Source organism: Sus scrofa, chromosome 11 (genome assembly GCF_054392235.1).
Source record: "Sus scrofa isolate SSC_HxYL_T2T_F1_AM1 chromosome 11, Sscrofa_HxYL_maternal_Yorkshire_Landrace_v2.0, whole genome shotgun sequence".
Taxonomy (NCBI): Eukaryota; Metazoa; Chordata; class Mammalia; order Artiodactyla; family Suidae; genus Sus; species Sus scrofa.
In genome coordinates this window covers 5017563-5033825 of record NC_139393.1, presented here as the reverse complement: position 1 = coordinate 5033825, position 16263 = coordinate 5017563, and the positions used below count along the sequence as shown (strand labels likewise).

General features: G+C 49.3%; 1 protein-coding gene across 1 annotated transcript in view; it reads left to right on the top strand.

Annotated features, from left to right (window-relative positions):
* The window catches only part of LOC110255795 (uncharacterized), a 35435-nt gene extending 20613 nt beyond the window's left edge, over nt 1–14822 (top strand). The window contains exons 4-6 of the mRNA XM_084982490.1: nt 2087–2264; nt 5594–6397; nt 11935–14822. Of these exons, the coding sequence (XP_084838616.1) occupies nt 2087–2264; nt 5594–6001 (586 nt within the window). The 3' untranslated portion in view covers nt 6002–6397; nt 11935–14822. The remainder of the gene's footprint in view (nt 1–2086; nt 2265–5593; nt 6398–11934) is intronic.
* The last annotated feature ends 1441 nt before the right edge of the window (nt 14823–16263 follow it).

The window sequence follows — 16263 nt, the reverse complement described above, 5'->3', positions numbered from 1 at the left end:
GAAAGGGGAACCTGCCGCCTGCCTCTCCAGCCTTGCAGTGACTGAATGCAGCCGCTAATAACTCCTAATGGATCCCTCCTGCTTAAATTAGCTAGAGAGCGTTCTGGTTATTTGCAGCTGGACACTGGCCAATAGAGCATTCTAACGGCGTTCTGAGACAGACGCAGGGAGATCAGAGGTGGAGCAGAGGGAAAAGTGGAGGTGACAGAGGGGTCCTGGCTCCCTTTCTCTGCTCCCCGCCACCCCTCGTCCCTCGCTCGTGCTGCCCAGGAAGCAAGCATGGATTCTGCCAGGTGCATTTTTACTCCCTTGGCGGAAAAAGAGTTATGGCAGGTTTCTCCTTGGGCACAAAAATAATGTTTATTTATTGTAGAAGCTTTGCAAAACACGATACAAAAAGGAAAACCATCTTTATCCCTTAATTTTTTGATGTATATCATTCTCATCATAGCTTCCGTGCCTCATTCCGTGCTTTGAAATGTGCAGACTTATTCTCCCCCAGAGCCACACCTGCGGCCCCCACGGGGCTAAGGGCCCCTCGCTGTCTGGGTCGCTCAGGGTCTGATACCAACAGCACTCGACCTGCAGCAATTCCTGGGAAGGGCTGGCTGTGACTTTTACCCCCGACCTTGCCGCCGTCCCCCACCTCCCTGTCCCCTGTGATCCGCGTGCTGTGTGGCCTCACGGACCTCCACCCCCGTTCTGTGCACTTCCGATGCTGCTCAATGCGTCCTGTCTCAGGGTCCCACGCTTCTCATCCGCCCTGTTCTCTGAGGACAGACAGACCCTGGTCCCCCCAGGGTTTCAGAAGCCGTCACCAGCCTCTTGAGTCACGCCTCTGTCTTGAGCGCTGACCACACGGACTGTCCCAGCTACTCTGAGCTGTGCCACTGCCACCCCCGCCGTCCACGCGGACTCTCCACTGATGACCACCCTTCTTCGTCTGTTTCTCTGGCTCCTCACAGCAGGAGGTAAAGGATCTGTTTATCCCTTGGGAAAGCTCCTGTCTCTGTGGAATAAACTTCTATCTTCGGGGACTCTTTGCTACACTGTGCCACCAGCAAACTAGCCATCTTCCTCATTTTCCTCCAGAGCGTTCCCTGGGCTGTGTGCAGCTCAGTCATCTTTGCAGCCGAGTGCTCCCATCTGCCCATCTTTCCCTGGGGGATAAACCCCTCTCTCTGAACCCTGTCTCTTAGGTCAGCAGGCCAGGCTCCTGCGTGATGCCCAGAATTGAGCAACAACTGTGCGAGGAAACGGCTCAGAGGCCAGGCTGGCTCTGCTGCTGCTCATCCAAACCTGGCAGGCCAGTGCCCCCGCCAGCCCCCTCCCCAAGAAGGGCTGGAAGAAGGCTTATGGGGAGGTGGGGCCAGGGCAGCATGAAAGGGCCTTTGGTCCAGGCGTCCCTTGCCCCCATCAGAGCATCCACTGCAGCGCCAGGAGGTCAGGCCTGGGGCTGGACCTCAGGTGTCACTATTTGGTAAAAGTTGTGTGGGGGATTCCGGGAGCACAGAGGTGACCGTGTCTCCCTCTTGGGGAGTCGGGTGGGGAGTCAGGGGGGCGGTCCGACCACAGGCATCAGGGGCCGTCAGACCCACGGGCGTGTGTGTGCAAATCCAGGTGGCTGGGCTCCCCGGATTCCTGATTCAGTCGGCGTGGGCGGGGCTGGGGCTGCTGCCGCACCTGGTCGGGCCCCGGTGGAGCAGACCTGTCCTGCATCACTGGGTCGCCTCCTCAGGGACGGCCCCTCGCCCTGCAGGGCGGGGACTAAGCGCCCATCTTACTGGGTCTCAGGGCAGCCCGTGCAGCCGCCCCTGGGTGCGGTTTGGAGAAGTGACTGAGTCACCCCGGTCACCTGCATGTGACAGCAGGAGCTCTGGCCCCCCTTGGAGGGCATGTTGCAGGTCTCTGCCTTGGGTGGGTGGAGCCACCTGCAGGGCAGGCAGGCACGGTGGGGCCTGCACTGCTTACCATGCTGTTGAGTGGTCGCAGTCCCTTCCTTTGCTCATTTCTCTGTGCTTTTTTTAAAAAAATGTACCTTTTTCATTGTTGTAAAAGATGGGTAACCTAAAATGTACCATCTTAGCCATCTTCACGTCCGGTTCAGTGGCGCCCTACACACTCACACCGCTGTGCAGCCGCCCCGCTCTCACTGGCACGTCCCGCTCGGAAACTCAGTCCCGCTTAAACGCCACCGTCCTGCTCTCCCGGCCCCCGGGCCCCGCCCCCCGTCTCTGTGCACCTGGCTGCTTTCGGCACCTCAGGTAAGTGGAGTCACTCTGTAAATGTCCTTTTGTGCGCTTTATGTCACCGGCATGATGTCTTCAAGTCTGAGCTGGTTTTGCTGCCGTTGTTTTAAATTTCAGTCGATTTCCGACCAGAGGCCTATCGGGCTGTCAACAGAAAGAGTGGACACAGAGGGACCCGGCTTGGGTCCTGTCTCTGCCTTTCCTGGTTGTGTGGTTTTGGACAGTTGACCTAAGGAACCTGAGTAAAAGCGAGTCACGATTTATCTCATGAAGCTGCAAGCACAGGCGCCCGGCCCAGCGCCTGACACGCACACAGGGGGCGAGGGCTGGCTGCTGCTCTCTCCCAGCCTGAGGAAACGGGGGCTCAGGCCAGGCGGCCTCAGGATAGGCAGGTCGCGTCCCTGTCATGCTGCCTCCCGGGCTGATGTTTTCTGTTTCCTGTGAGCAGAAGTCTTGTTGCTACAACGCAAGCTTGGACTAAATCCCTGACTGCTGTGCTGGCGTGTGAAGGGCTGCTTTGCCTTTTAGAGTATTTTAAAATGAGCGATCTGCTGTGTTCTTTTTTTCCTCTCTCTCTTTTAAAATGCAGTGCTAACAAAATATTTCTGGCTTAGTAAGCGTAATATATTGAGAGATTTTTATGAAGAATTAATGTAACTTGGAATCCAATGAAGACGAAGAAAGCAGTTCTCATTAAGATTCCAAAACACGCAACTGCAGTACCATTTTATCATGAGTAGGATGGCAACCCAGCCAGAGAGCTGGCTTTTCTTGGCCTGATGCACACTTGGTATTATGATCATTCAGAGCTGCCCGAGGTTGGTAAGTAAGGGGTGCCCTGGGGCCGTGCGGCAGTGCGGGCTGCACATAGGGGTCATCTGGGGGGATGCTCAGAGTCCCAGTGTCCAGGTGGTGCTGGTAGATAGGAAACCTGTGGACCTCTGTGCACGAAGCTTGCCTTCCGCAGCCTTGCTACTGTTGCTAGTAGTTAATAAGCTTCCTCTCCTAAATCTCCTATGCAGCCCTTAGCCAGCTGCCAGGGTTTTTTTTTTGTTTGTTTGGTTTTTTTTTTGCTGTTGTTGCCGTTGTTTTTCTGTGTATGACCGCAGCTGCAGCATATGAAGTTTCCAGGCTCAGGGTTGAATCTGAGCTTTAGCTACTGGCCTACACCACAGTCACAGCCACTCGGGATCCAAGCCACATCTGCGACTTGGATCGTAGCTCACAGCAACGCCGGATCCTTAACCCACTGAGCGAGGCCAGGGATCAAAAGCCCATCCTCACCGACACTATGCTGGGTTCTTAACCTGCTAGGCCACAATGGGCGCTCCCAGTTTTTGAAGAACTGACATTAATACTGGGTTCGCCGAGGGCTGAGAAATCTTGAGTCCTCCGCACGTTAACGTCTCTGTGCCTCAGTCTCCCCATCTGTACGGGGGTGGGGGGGGCTTGTTTTGAGGATTGAGTTCACTTGTCAGTGTCACGGTCGGAGGCCGAGTGAGAGTGGGAACCCCATCCTCGTGAGTCCCGGGGCCATGCTGAAGGTGACCCCAGCACTCGCACTCTCTCCATTTGGGGCCCCGGCCCTTCCTGCCTACACTTAGCGTCTGGCCCACAGCTTTCCTGTGTCTCCTCTTTACAAAGACTGGTTATACGGAGATCTTTCTCTCCTGAAACCTGGGACTTGTTCATTTTTCAAACCATCACACGTGGATCTGTCGCAGTCAAGTGCAGTTTTACAAAGAGAGGAACCCACACGCAGGAGACCATCTGTCATGGTCACAGAGTGAGCAGCATCGCCCACTCCCAGGACTCCGGCAGGAGAGGGCAAACCCTTCCCGTGGTGGCTCAGTAGAAACGAATCTGACTAGCATCCCTGGGGACGCAGGTTCGATCCCTGGCCTCGCTCGGTGGGTTCAGGATCTAGCGATGCCGTGAGCTGGGGGGGTAGGTCGCAGACGTGGCTCGGATCTGGCGTGGCCATGGCTCTGGCGTAGGCCGGCAGCTCCAGCTCCCGTTCAGCTCCTAGCCTGGGAATGTCCTCATGTCCACATGCTCCAGGCGCAGCCCTAAAAAGCAAAAAAGGGGTCGGGGGGGCAGAGGTTCATCGACGGAAAGGGTATAAGGCAACCTGTCCCAGCCGCTCTGCTCCACCAGCCAGCCCGACTCTCCCTGCGGGAACCAGTGGGACAGGGCGGCCTCTTCTCCCGGAGCTGTTCCTCCACCCACCCGCCTTTCAGAGCATCTGCGTCGGCAGCACAGGGCCTGCGTCTTGCTTTCTTCACTTAAGCACGCCTCGGAGCGTCCCGTGTTCATGCACAGAAAGCACCCTCACGCTTTACCTATGACGTGTAGTTTCCAGTGTGTCTATACACTGTAATTTAACCAGTGTCTTACGGAGGTATAGACTGTTTCGGTGCTGCAATAAATATACTTGCATATGTAAAAAAATAAGCAGAGCTTTAATAACCAACGAAGTTGTATTAACTATTGAACGTGTGCAAGGAGCTAAACTCTTGATGGATCGATCAAGACATTGGATATTAGATCCCTTGCCCTCCAGCTCAAAATTGAACTGTTCCCATGATTCGTATAAATGCTCAGGTGAGGGGTTTGTCCGTATCTTAAAGGTGACAGTGGGTGGCTCTCTGGTTGGCACAGTTACCAACATGTGCTAAGAGACGGAGGCAAATACTTACGTGGCACACACAGGAGACAAGGACATGGCCACAGGCTCCTTCCCAGGGGCTCAGGAGCAGGAGCCTGCGACATACCCTCCAAGACACGTGTGGATGCCATCGGCCTCTCTCCCCGCTGTCTCTCCCGCTCTGTCAGGTGAGGCATTGCCTTCTCACTGACCTCTTGGTGTCCCATGGGTTCCCTGAAATCTGCCCCTTGCCAAGGGCCTCGTGATTTGCATACCACCCCCACATGAAACCACTGCAATATTCAGCACCCTCCAGAAAAATGACAATGCAGACTGCGAATGTGACCTGCAGGTGTTACTTTATACTTCTAGTAGCCACACTGCAAAATTTTTTTAAAGTGAAATTAATGTTGGAGTTCCCGTTGTGGCTCAACAGGTTACAAACCTGACTAGTATCCATGAAGATGCTGGTTCGATCCCTGGTTTCACTTAGTGGGTTGAGCATCCAGTATGGCTGTGGTGTAGGCCAGCAGTTGTAGCACCAATTCAGCCCCTAGCCTGAGAACTTGTATATGCTGCAAGTGCAGCCCTAAAAAGCAATATATATATATTTAACCCAGTAGAGTATATCCAAATAATATTGTAACACAAAATCAAAATAAAAATTGCTGAGAGAGCTGACCTTTTTTCCCCCCAGGTCTTGGAAATCCTGGTATATTTTCTCATGCAACACATTTCAACACACACCCCAATACTTGGCAGCACCCATGGCAGCACCTCCCTCCTTGGGCAGCCTCCGTCCACGGGCAGCACCCCCTCCACCTGGCTCACTGCACTCATGCCTGCTGGCCATTGGTTTTCATCCTTGAAATTGCTACGTTCTCTCCGGGCTGAGGTCCTTCATGCACAGAGCAACCTCTGCCCGGCAAGCCCCTCTCCCCGCACACACCGGCCTCGTCACCACCTCCTGCTCTTTCCTCCCACCGCCCTCAGCATAACTGACGATTACAAGTGGACTTGTTTACTGAAGACCCAAAGGACAGGAAGCAGAGCACCCGTTAATACACAGTTCACCAGACTGGATAAAAACACAACCGAGCTATAGGCTGTTCACAAGAGACACAGCTAAAATACAAGGAAGATCTAGCAAGTTCAAGAGGAAAGGATTCAAAGAGCGCATGCAAACACTAACCAAGAGAAAGCTAGTACTGCTCTATTAATATTAGATACTGTGTTTTAGGATGAAAGCAGAATCAGAACTATCGTAGTTCATAATGAAAAGTTTAACATACCAGAAAGATGCAGTAATTCTTTATATGCCCAAAGTATAAAGCGGGTCGGACGAGATTAAGATGGCAGAGTCGAAGGACCAGAGCTCACCTTCTGTCATAAAAGCAACAAAATTACAACCAACTGCTGAACAACCTTCAACAAAACAGTCTGGAAACCATCCAAAAAGATGTCCTACTCCAGAAGACAAAGAGGAGGCCACACTGAGATGGTAAGAGGGCCATTCTGTGGTATAAGCAACCCCATGCCAGCCGGGTGGGCGGCCCACAGCCTAGAAAGGCACTGTATCGCAGAGGCTCACCCACGGGAGTGAGAGTTCTGAGCCCCTTGTCAGGTGCCCACGCCTGGGGATCCGGCACTGGGGGGAGGAGCCCCCCAAGCATTTGGGGTTGAGGGTCAGTGGGAGCTCCAGAGGACTGGGGCACACAGAGACTCCACTCCTGAAAAGTGCACACAGGGTTTCGTGTGCACTGGGTCCCAGGGCAGAGCAGAGACTCCACAAGAATCGGGGTCAGACCTGCCTGTGGTTCTTGGAGGATCTCCTGGGAAAACCGGGTGTGGCTGTGGCTCGTTGGGGGGAAGGGCTCTGGAGGCAAAGGTCTCGGGATGCTCATCACTGTGAACGCCTCTAGCGGTGGTCATTTGGGAAAATCTGGGCCCACTCATCACAGCTCAGAACTTCCCTAACACGGGAAAGGAGTCAGTCACTCAAATCCAGGAAGCACAAGAGTGCCATAGAAAATAAACCCCAGGAGGAACACTCCCAGACACACATGAATCCAACTGACCAAAATTAAAGACAGAAAGGAAATACCGAAAGCAGCCAGGGAAAGAGAGAAAATAACTCTGCAGGCCAGAAGGGAGCGGCACAAGATCCTTACAGCGATGAAAGGAAAAAAACCTCCAACCAAGATTACTCTACCCAGCAAGGCTCTCGCTCAGATTTGGAGGAGAAATCAAAAGCTTTGCAGACAAGCAGGAGCAAAGAGAATTCAGCACCACTAAACCAGCTTTACCACAAATACTAAAGGACCTTCTCTAGGGGGAAAAGAAAAAGTCACAACTAGAAGCACAAATATTACAAGGGATAAGGCTCACCGGTAAAGGCATCAACGTGGTAAATGCAGGAAATCACCCACACACACACAGATGCTGCCAAAACCAGGGATCACGAGACGAGCAGGGCTCGAGGGAGGATGCTGGAGATGCACCTGCAGTTAAGACACCAGCAACTTCATCGTGTGTGTGTGTGTATTCATACATTCCTAATACCAAAACTTCACGGTAACGCAAACTAAAAATCCACAATAGATACACTCACGAACAAGAAGAAGCAATCCAAACCCACAACTCGAAAGTCAGTCATCAAACCACAAGAGGAGAAGGGAAGAAAAAAGACCAATGAAAACAAGTCCAAAACAATAAAAGTGTCACTAAGAACACACACATCAGTAGTTACCTTGATTGTAAATGGACTAAATGCCCCAAGCAAAAGACATGCACTGGTTGAACAGATACAAAAACAAGACCCACGTGTGTGCCGTCTTCAACAGAACCACTTCCGTTCTAGGGACACAGACAAATTCAAAGTGAGGGGATGAAAGACAATATTCCAGGCAAATGCAAATCCAAAGAAAGCTGGAGGAGCAATCCTCCTGTCAGACAAGAGAGGCCTTAAAGACTATTATAAGAGACAAGGAAGGACGTTGCATAACAATCAAAGGATCAACCCAAGAAACAGATGTAACAATTATAGATGCACCCAGCAGAGGATCACCTCACTTATAAGGCAACTGCCAACCACCTTAAGGGGAGAAACTGACAGTAACACAATGAGAGCGGGGAACTGGAACACCCCACTTACAGCGATGGACAGATCATCCAGACAGAAAATCAACAAGGACACACAGGCCTTAAATGATGCACTAGACCAGATGGATTTAATAGCGTTTATAGAACATTCCATCCCAAAGCAGCAGAATACATCCTTCTCACGTGCACACAGAACATTCTCTAGGGCAGATCACATTCTGGGCCACAAATCAGGCATTGGTAAATTTAAGAAAACTAAAATCGTATCAGGCATATTTTCTCACTACAACACTATGTGACTGTCAACAGCAAAAACACAAACATGTGGAGACTAAACAACATGCTACTAAACAACCAATGGATCACTGAAGAAATCAGAGGAAATAAAAAATACCTAAAAGCAAATGACGACAAAGACACAACAATCCAAAACCTATGGGATGCAGCAAGAGCAGTTCTAAGAGGGAGGTTTATAGCAATACAAGCCCACCTCAGCAAACAAGAAACATCTCAAATAAACCACCTAACTTTACACCTAAAACAACTAGAGAAAAAAACAGACAAAACCCAAAGTTAGCAGAAGGAAAGAAATCATAAAGATCAAAGCAGAAATCAATGAAATAGAAACAAACCATAGGAAAAAAATCAATGAAACTGAAAGCTGGTTCTTTGAAAGATCAACAAAATTGATAAACCCTTAGCCAGGTTAACAAGAAAAAGGACTCAATAAATTTAGAAATCAAAAAGGGGGCATTAGAACAGTCATCACACAAGTACAAAGGATCATAAGAGACTATTACAAGCAACCATATGCCAGTAAAGACGGACAACCTAGAAGAAATGGACAGATTCTTAGGAACGTACAGTCTTCTAAGACTAAGCCAAGACAAAATAGAAAAGATGAACAGACCAATCAGTTTCAGTGAAATTGAAACTGTGATTAGAAAACTTCCAACAAACAAAAATTCCAAGACCAGATTGCTTCACAGGCAAAATCTATCAAATTTAGAGAGGAATTAACACCTATCTTTCTGAAACTATCCCCCCCCCCCAAAAAAAAAAACCTGAGAGGAAGGAATACTCCCAAACTCATTCTGGGAAGCCAACATCACCCTGATACCCAAACCAGATAAAGATACCACACGAACAGAAGATGACAGGCCAATATCACTGATGAACATAGATGCAGAAATCCTCAATAAAATACTAGCAGACTGCATCTAGCAATACATTAAAAAGATTGCCCATCATGATCAAGTGGGATTTATCCCAGGGATGCAGGGAGTTTTCAATATCCACAAATAAATCTGTGTGATGTACCACATTAACAAACTGAAGAATAAAAACCACATGATCCTCTCATTAGATGCAGAAGAAGCTTTGGACAAACTACAACACCCATTTCTGATTAAAAACCCTCCAGAAATTGGGCATTGATGGAACCTTCCTCAACATAATAAAGGCATATATGACAAACCCATAGGTAATAACATCATTCTCAATGCTGAAAAACTGTAAGAATTCCCACTAAGGATGTCCACTCTCACCACTACTGTTCAACAGAGTTTTGGAAGTCCTAGCTGCAGCAATCAGAGAAGAAAAAGAAATAAGAAGAATCCAAATTGGAAAGGAAGATGACATGATACAATACCTAGAAAATCCTAAAGACGCTACCAGAAAACTGTTAGAGCACATCAAAGAATTTGGTAAAGTTGCAAGATAAAAAATTAATACATAGAAGTCAACTGCATGTCTATATAATAACAATGAAATATCAGCAAGAGAAATCAGGGAAATAATCCCATATACCATTGCATCAAAAAGGATAAACTATCTAGGAATAAACCTGCCTAAAGAGACAAAAGGCCTGTACTGTGTAAACTATAAGATGCTGATGAAAGCAATCAATGACACAAACAGATGGAAAGATACATACCTTGCTCTTGGATTGGAAGAGTCATTATTTCCAATGACTGTACTAACCCAAGGCAGTCTAGAGAGTCAGTGCAGCGCCTACCAAATTACCAACGGCATTTATCACAGAACTAGAACAAAATAGCTTAAAGTTTGTTTGGAAACAGAGAAGACCAGAATAGCCAGAGCCATCCTGAGAAAGAAAAATGGAGTTGGAGGAATCAGCCTCCCTGACTTCAGACTATATACAAAGCTACAGTCATCAAAACAGTATGGCCTTGGCACAAAAACACAAACACAGATCAGTGGAGCAGGAGAGAAAGCCCAGAATTAAACCCATGCACCTACAGTCAATTGATCTATCACAAAGGAGGCAAGAATATACAATGGAGAAAGATATGCCCTTTAATAAGTGGTGCTGGAAAAACTGGGCAGCTACATGGAAAAGAATGAAATTAGAACATTCCCTAACACCATACACAAAAATAAACTCCAAATGGATTAAAGACCTAGATATAAGACCAGGTACTATAAAACTCTTAGAGGAAAACATAGCCTGAACACCCTCTGACATAAACCACAGCAGTATCTTCTCACATCCACCTCCTAGAGTAACGACAATAAAAACAAAAATAACCAATGGGACCCAGACACCTATGGTCAGTTAATCTTTGACAAAAGAGGCAAGAATATACACTGGAGAAAAAGACAGTCCCTTTAATAAGTGGTGCTGGGAAAACTGGACAGCTACATGTAAAAGAATGAAATTAGAACATTCCCTTATACCATACACAAAAATAAGCTCAAAATGGATTAAAGACCTAAATATAAGACCAGATACTATAAAACTCTTAGAGGAAAACATAGGCGGAACACTTTGACATAAACCACAACAACATCTTAGACTCACCTCCTAGAGTAACGACAATAAGAACACAAGTAAACAAATAGGATCTAATTAAAAGGAAACCCTAAACAACACAAAAAGACAACCCACAAAATGAGAGAAAACATTTGCAAGTGAAGTGACTGACAGGGGATTCATCTCCAAAATATATAAATACCTCTTGCAGCTCCATACCAAAAACACAAACAACCCCATCAAAAAATGGGCAGAAGCTCTAAACAGACAATTCTCAAAAAAAGACATAAACCACATGACCAGTAGGCGCATGAAAAGATGTTCAATGTCACTAGTTATTAGAGAAACGCAAATCAAAACTACTATGAGCTAACACCTTACACCAGTCACAATGGCCATCATCAAAAAGTCTACAAACGGTAAGTGCTGGAGAGGGTGTGGAGAAGAGGGAACCTTATTACATACACACTGTTGGTGGGAGTGTTAATTGGTGCAACCACTATGGAAAACAGTATGGAGGGTCCTCAAAAAACTAAAAATAGAACTACCATTTGATCCAGCAGTCCCACTCCTGGGCATCTATCCAGAGAAAACCATGACTCGAAAAGACACAGGTACTCCAGTGTTCATTGCAGCACTATTTACAATAGCCAAGACATGGAAACAACCTAAATGTCCATCGACAGAGGAGTGGATTCAGAAGATGAGGTACATATACACAATGGAATATTACTCAGCCATTAAAAGGAAGGAAATAATGGCATTTGTAGCAACATGGATGGACCTAGAGATTATCCTGCTAAGTGAAGTTAGTGAGACACCAGTGCCATATGCTATCACTTACATGTGGACAGCATGTGACCTTATGCAGCGCATATGAACAAAGGATACAGTGATCTTATTTGCAGGACAGAAACTGACTCACAGAATTTGAAAAACTGTGGTTACCAAAGGAGACAGGTTGGGGCGGGAGAGGGATGGGCTGGGGGTGTGGAGTGGAAATGTAACACTGGGTTGTGATGATGCTTTTGCACAACTGTAATTATACTAAGATCCAGTGAGTTAAAAAAAAAAAAGACCTGGGAAGAGTCGGATACTTCATCCCACCTGCAAAGTCACCGATTCATGGACAGTGGCCACCATAACTTTTGTCTTCACAGGACACTGTCACAGGATGAGAAGGGAGACAGCCAAGGTGTCTTCAGGCTAAAATACAATACAAAGCTGGAGATGAGGTGCGGTCTTGAGTGGAGAAAATACAGGTCAGTTACTAATACTGACCCTAAGCAACTCCAGTCTGTTATCAGAACGTCAGGCTCTTCCTAGAAGCTCCACGCTGACTTGCAGGCTCCACCGGGAAGCCACGGCCGCCCGGCTTCTGTTTCTCTGGGGAATTGTGACGAATCCAGGGACATGAAGACAGCGGCGCTTCTGCACCCGGACAGCTCTCACTCCTGGTGCGAAGCCTGCGGAGACAGGACTCGGGAGACCCGGCCCCGGGCGATCATTACTCTGGCGCTGGGGGCCTCCACCTGCACCCTCTGCTTCAGCTCGGCCCCAGATCATGGTCAAGGGCAGAGCCGAGATGTCTGCCTCCTAGAACCAGGCCCTGGGAACCTGTGGGACAGATGTAGGCAGGACAGCTTCCTGCTGGTGCTTGTGGAGCTTACAGGTGGATCTTGGCTTCAGAGGAGACTGCACCTTGGAAGAGATTAAGTATTTAGAATCAAAGCCGTTGCCTCAGAAAACAATTCTCCAAAACCTTCCACGGGACAGCCCCCCTGCCGAGTTGCTTTGCGTCTGACACTCACCTGCAGTATCAGATTGGCTGGTGGTACGTGTGTCCTTAATTCTCTTTCCGGGGACGCGTGGTCCCGAGTCTTCAACAGGTGAAGGGCAAAACCAGGAGGGCCTGATGAAGCTGCGGGCAGCAAGGTCACAGTGTAGGACCACAGTCTTAGACCCGTGGGGGTGGCCCGTTTGTTCTGTCGCTTGAACTGCCTTTGGCCATTCCCTGGGCCCTGCTCTGGGTCCCCTCTCTTCCAGGGTGCAGCTGGTCTCCCTCCCTCCCCGCCTGTCGGCCCAGGGATGGTGCCGCAGGGATGGTTGGGAGGTGAGGGGAGCGGAGGACACGTGCTGTGAGGCAGGGTCACAGTTCTCCTTGGCCACCAGCCTCGGGAGCGCCGGCTGAGCCAGTGCCCCTCCCTTGACAGCCCCCCTCCCTCTCTGGTACCCCCAGTCTCCCGCCCCCGTGAGAACCTTCAGGATGCCGAGCCGCAGAGCCCCACCCCCGCCTGGCCCCAGTGGCTGGTCCAGCTCCCTCTGGCCTCGATTTCTGTTTCACGGGAGCCAGACAGCTCTCAACCCCTTTCTGTGACTGTGTTTCCGATTCCGTGGCTCTCCCAGCTCCGTGGAGCTGAGGATGCTGCGGGGGAGAGCTGCCAGGTGAGAGAGGTGACAGCCACCTTCACTGAACAGCTCCGTCCACACGGTCTGCCCCCTCCCCGGGGTCTCCCGAAGTGTCCTTCCAGCCCATCCGGCAGCCGCTAGAGAGCAGACCAGCGGCCCCCTGCCTCCGAGGACCTGCCCGCTCAGACCCAGGTCCGGACGCAGAACCGACCGCCTTCAGCCCCTCGTGATGGGACCAGTGCGCTCATGAGACGACACCCCGGAGTCCTCCCCGCCCTGCAGTGGGCCGAGGACACGGGGAAGGTGGCGGCCGCAAGCCAGGAAGAGGTGCCCCATGGCAATCCGGCCACGCGGGCACCCTGTTCGTGGACTTGAGGCCTTTGGAGCCGTGAGAACACACATCTCTGCTGTTTAAACCCTGACACTCTGGTCCTTGCTTAGGGCAGCTGAGCCAACTGAGCCGGGACAAAGGCTGCGAAGGCCCTCGGTCCCGAAGGAGGGAAGGGACGGGCGGCATCCAGGCTGCGGGCACCTGACCGTCATCCCCAGGGACCCGGCCACTCGGGTTCTGACCGGCCCGTGGGTGTGTCAGAAGACAAATACTTTTTATCCCTCAGGGGAAATTCTTGACTAACTTTAGACTTCGATAGATTAAGTTTTCATATTGTAATTCTTAAGAGTAATGACCCGTTAACGTTTTTCCAATGGCAACAACACACAAGTGTCAGAATAAAGGAAAAAGTCCTATTTGCAAACGAGGTCTACATAAAGGAGAAGAATACAGACGGTTGAGAGGAAGAGGACGGGAGAAGGTACCGCGAGATGGGAACAGAGAGCTGCTGGCGCATGACTAATACTAGTAACGTGAATATTAACAAGTCAATCAAATATTTAATAAGTTAACTTTAAATTAAAATAATATTTACCTGTAGTAAATATTAAGTCACATTAATATTAAACAAATATTTTGTTTAAGAAGAGATCTAAGGCAAAGAAGCTCTTATCATAGTGACAGATACTCATTCATGAGAACGATGTAAAATTTTGGTTAAAAGCACAGATTTCAGAGCCTGTTCCAGTCCCAGTTCGGCTACCACCTGTATGTGTAATTTTCAGCAAATTCCTAGTCTCTGACTTTTTTAGTTTCCACGTGCACGATGAATACTAAAGAAACTTCTTCGTAGGGTGGTTGAGAGGCGAACCGAGCTGCGTGTATTTCAATTAGAACAATGCCCGCCATGTGTGTACATAGTAGGCATTACACACAGAGGGCGTGAGATCACAAACCCTAGAGACGTGCATCAGAATATGGGAAGGAAAGTTAAATACAACCATAGAAATCAATAGATACCAGTCCAAACGCTTAGTGGAGTATTTTAAACACGTCCTCTTCGTGATTAAAAAAAAAAATCAGTAACAACATAGAAGAGCTGACAGTACAAAACCTTAAAGTAGTGGACAGATAGAAGACACTGCATCTACTTCCTTCCTGCATGTAATTTCCCAAAATGTGCCCTATGCCGAGTCTCGCAGTCAGTCTCATCAGATTTCATACCCAGCCTGTGCGAAATCATGTGAAGCCTGTTCTAGAACTACAAAGAAATGCAATAAAGCTAGGAATCAAAAACCAACCAAAAAACCTACCGGGTCCTCATATGTTTGGAAACTGTTTCTAAATAATTCACACAAGTTGCCAGCTATCTTGAACTGAATGCATTATCACGCTCCACTGTACAGACAAGAAACGAAAGAACTGGTCGTAGCGTATGAGAGCACTTCTATGTGGAATCTAAAATGTGGCGCAAATGAACCTGCCTCCAGAACAGAAGCAGCCTCACACACAAGGTGAACAGACCTGGGCTGCCAAGGGGGAGAGAGTGGGACCGACGGGGCGTTTGGGGTCAGCAGATAGAAGCTGTTATACCCGGAGCAGGTAAACACGGGCCTACTGTACAGCACAGAGAACTGTGGCCAGTGTCCTACGAGAAACCAGAATGGAAAAGAGTATCCTAAAAAGAGATAAATGCGCATAACGAGTTCACTGTGCTGTACGGCAGAAATGAACCCAACATTGTCAGTCAAGAACAACTTTTTAAAAAGAAGAGCAGGCTTAAGGTCAACCAGCTAAAAAACCTGGTCATTTGAGTAACTTGCCCAAGGTCAAGGGCAGAGGCAGGACCTGAACCCCCGCAGCCCGACTAGAGATTTTCCCTCTTCACTGGCATGCTTCACTCTGTCTAAACAGTAGAAGAATAAGGCACATTTCTCTCTCTCATCCTGTCCAGCAGATCAGAAGGCCTTTATACATTGGAAATGATTGGTTGGTTTTTTAGGCAGGTGGATGTTTACTTGCTCACAACGTTGGCGGGTGGAGAAGGGAGCAGCCGAGGCCCTGCCTCCGCGCCCGGGTGCCCAGGTCCTTTCAGAAAGCCATCCCCATCTAAAGAGACGCGTTATTTTCCTTCTCCCTAAAGGACAGCACGTGTGCGCGTTCCCCTGCTGCTTATTTTCTCACTTTAATGATTTATCTTGAAAAGCGTATTAATTCCTTTGAAACCTGCTCGTTCTTTGTCTAGTTGCCAAGGACTCCACTGTGTATGGACTGTAGTTTGATCCATACTCTGTTGGCGGAACAGTAGGTGGTCTCCAGTCTTTGGTTGCTGCAAACCAAACTGGCGGAAATTTGCCATTTTGCGTGTGTGCAGATAAGTCCGAAACGCGTACCTGGTGCCGTTACCGGAATCTGTCTCAGCCTCTCCGGGTGGGTAACAGATCACCCCAAATCTGAGTAACCGACAACGATGGCAGCATTCATCTTGGCTCACAACTGTGCAGTCTGGGCAGGTGGGGAGCACAGGCCCTGCTCCAGGGGCCTCGGTGGTGGCCGTTCATGGCGGGAACTCGGGGCCTCTTTTAGAGGCCTGGCCTGCTCACGGGGCTGGCAGGGGCTGCTGGCTGGGACCGTGGCTGGGACTGGACTTTGCACGTGGCCTCTGGGGCGCCTGGGCTCCCTGACAACTGGGTGGCTGAGCCCCAGAGGTGGCCGTTCTGAGAGGGACCCGGGGCTTCCCTACGTTGGT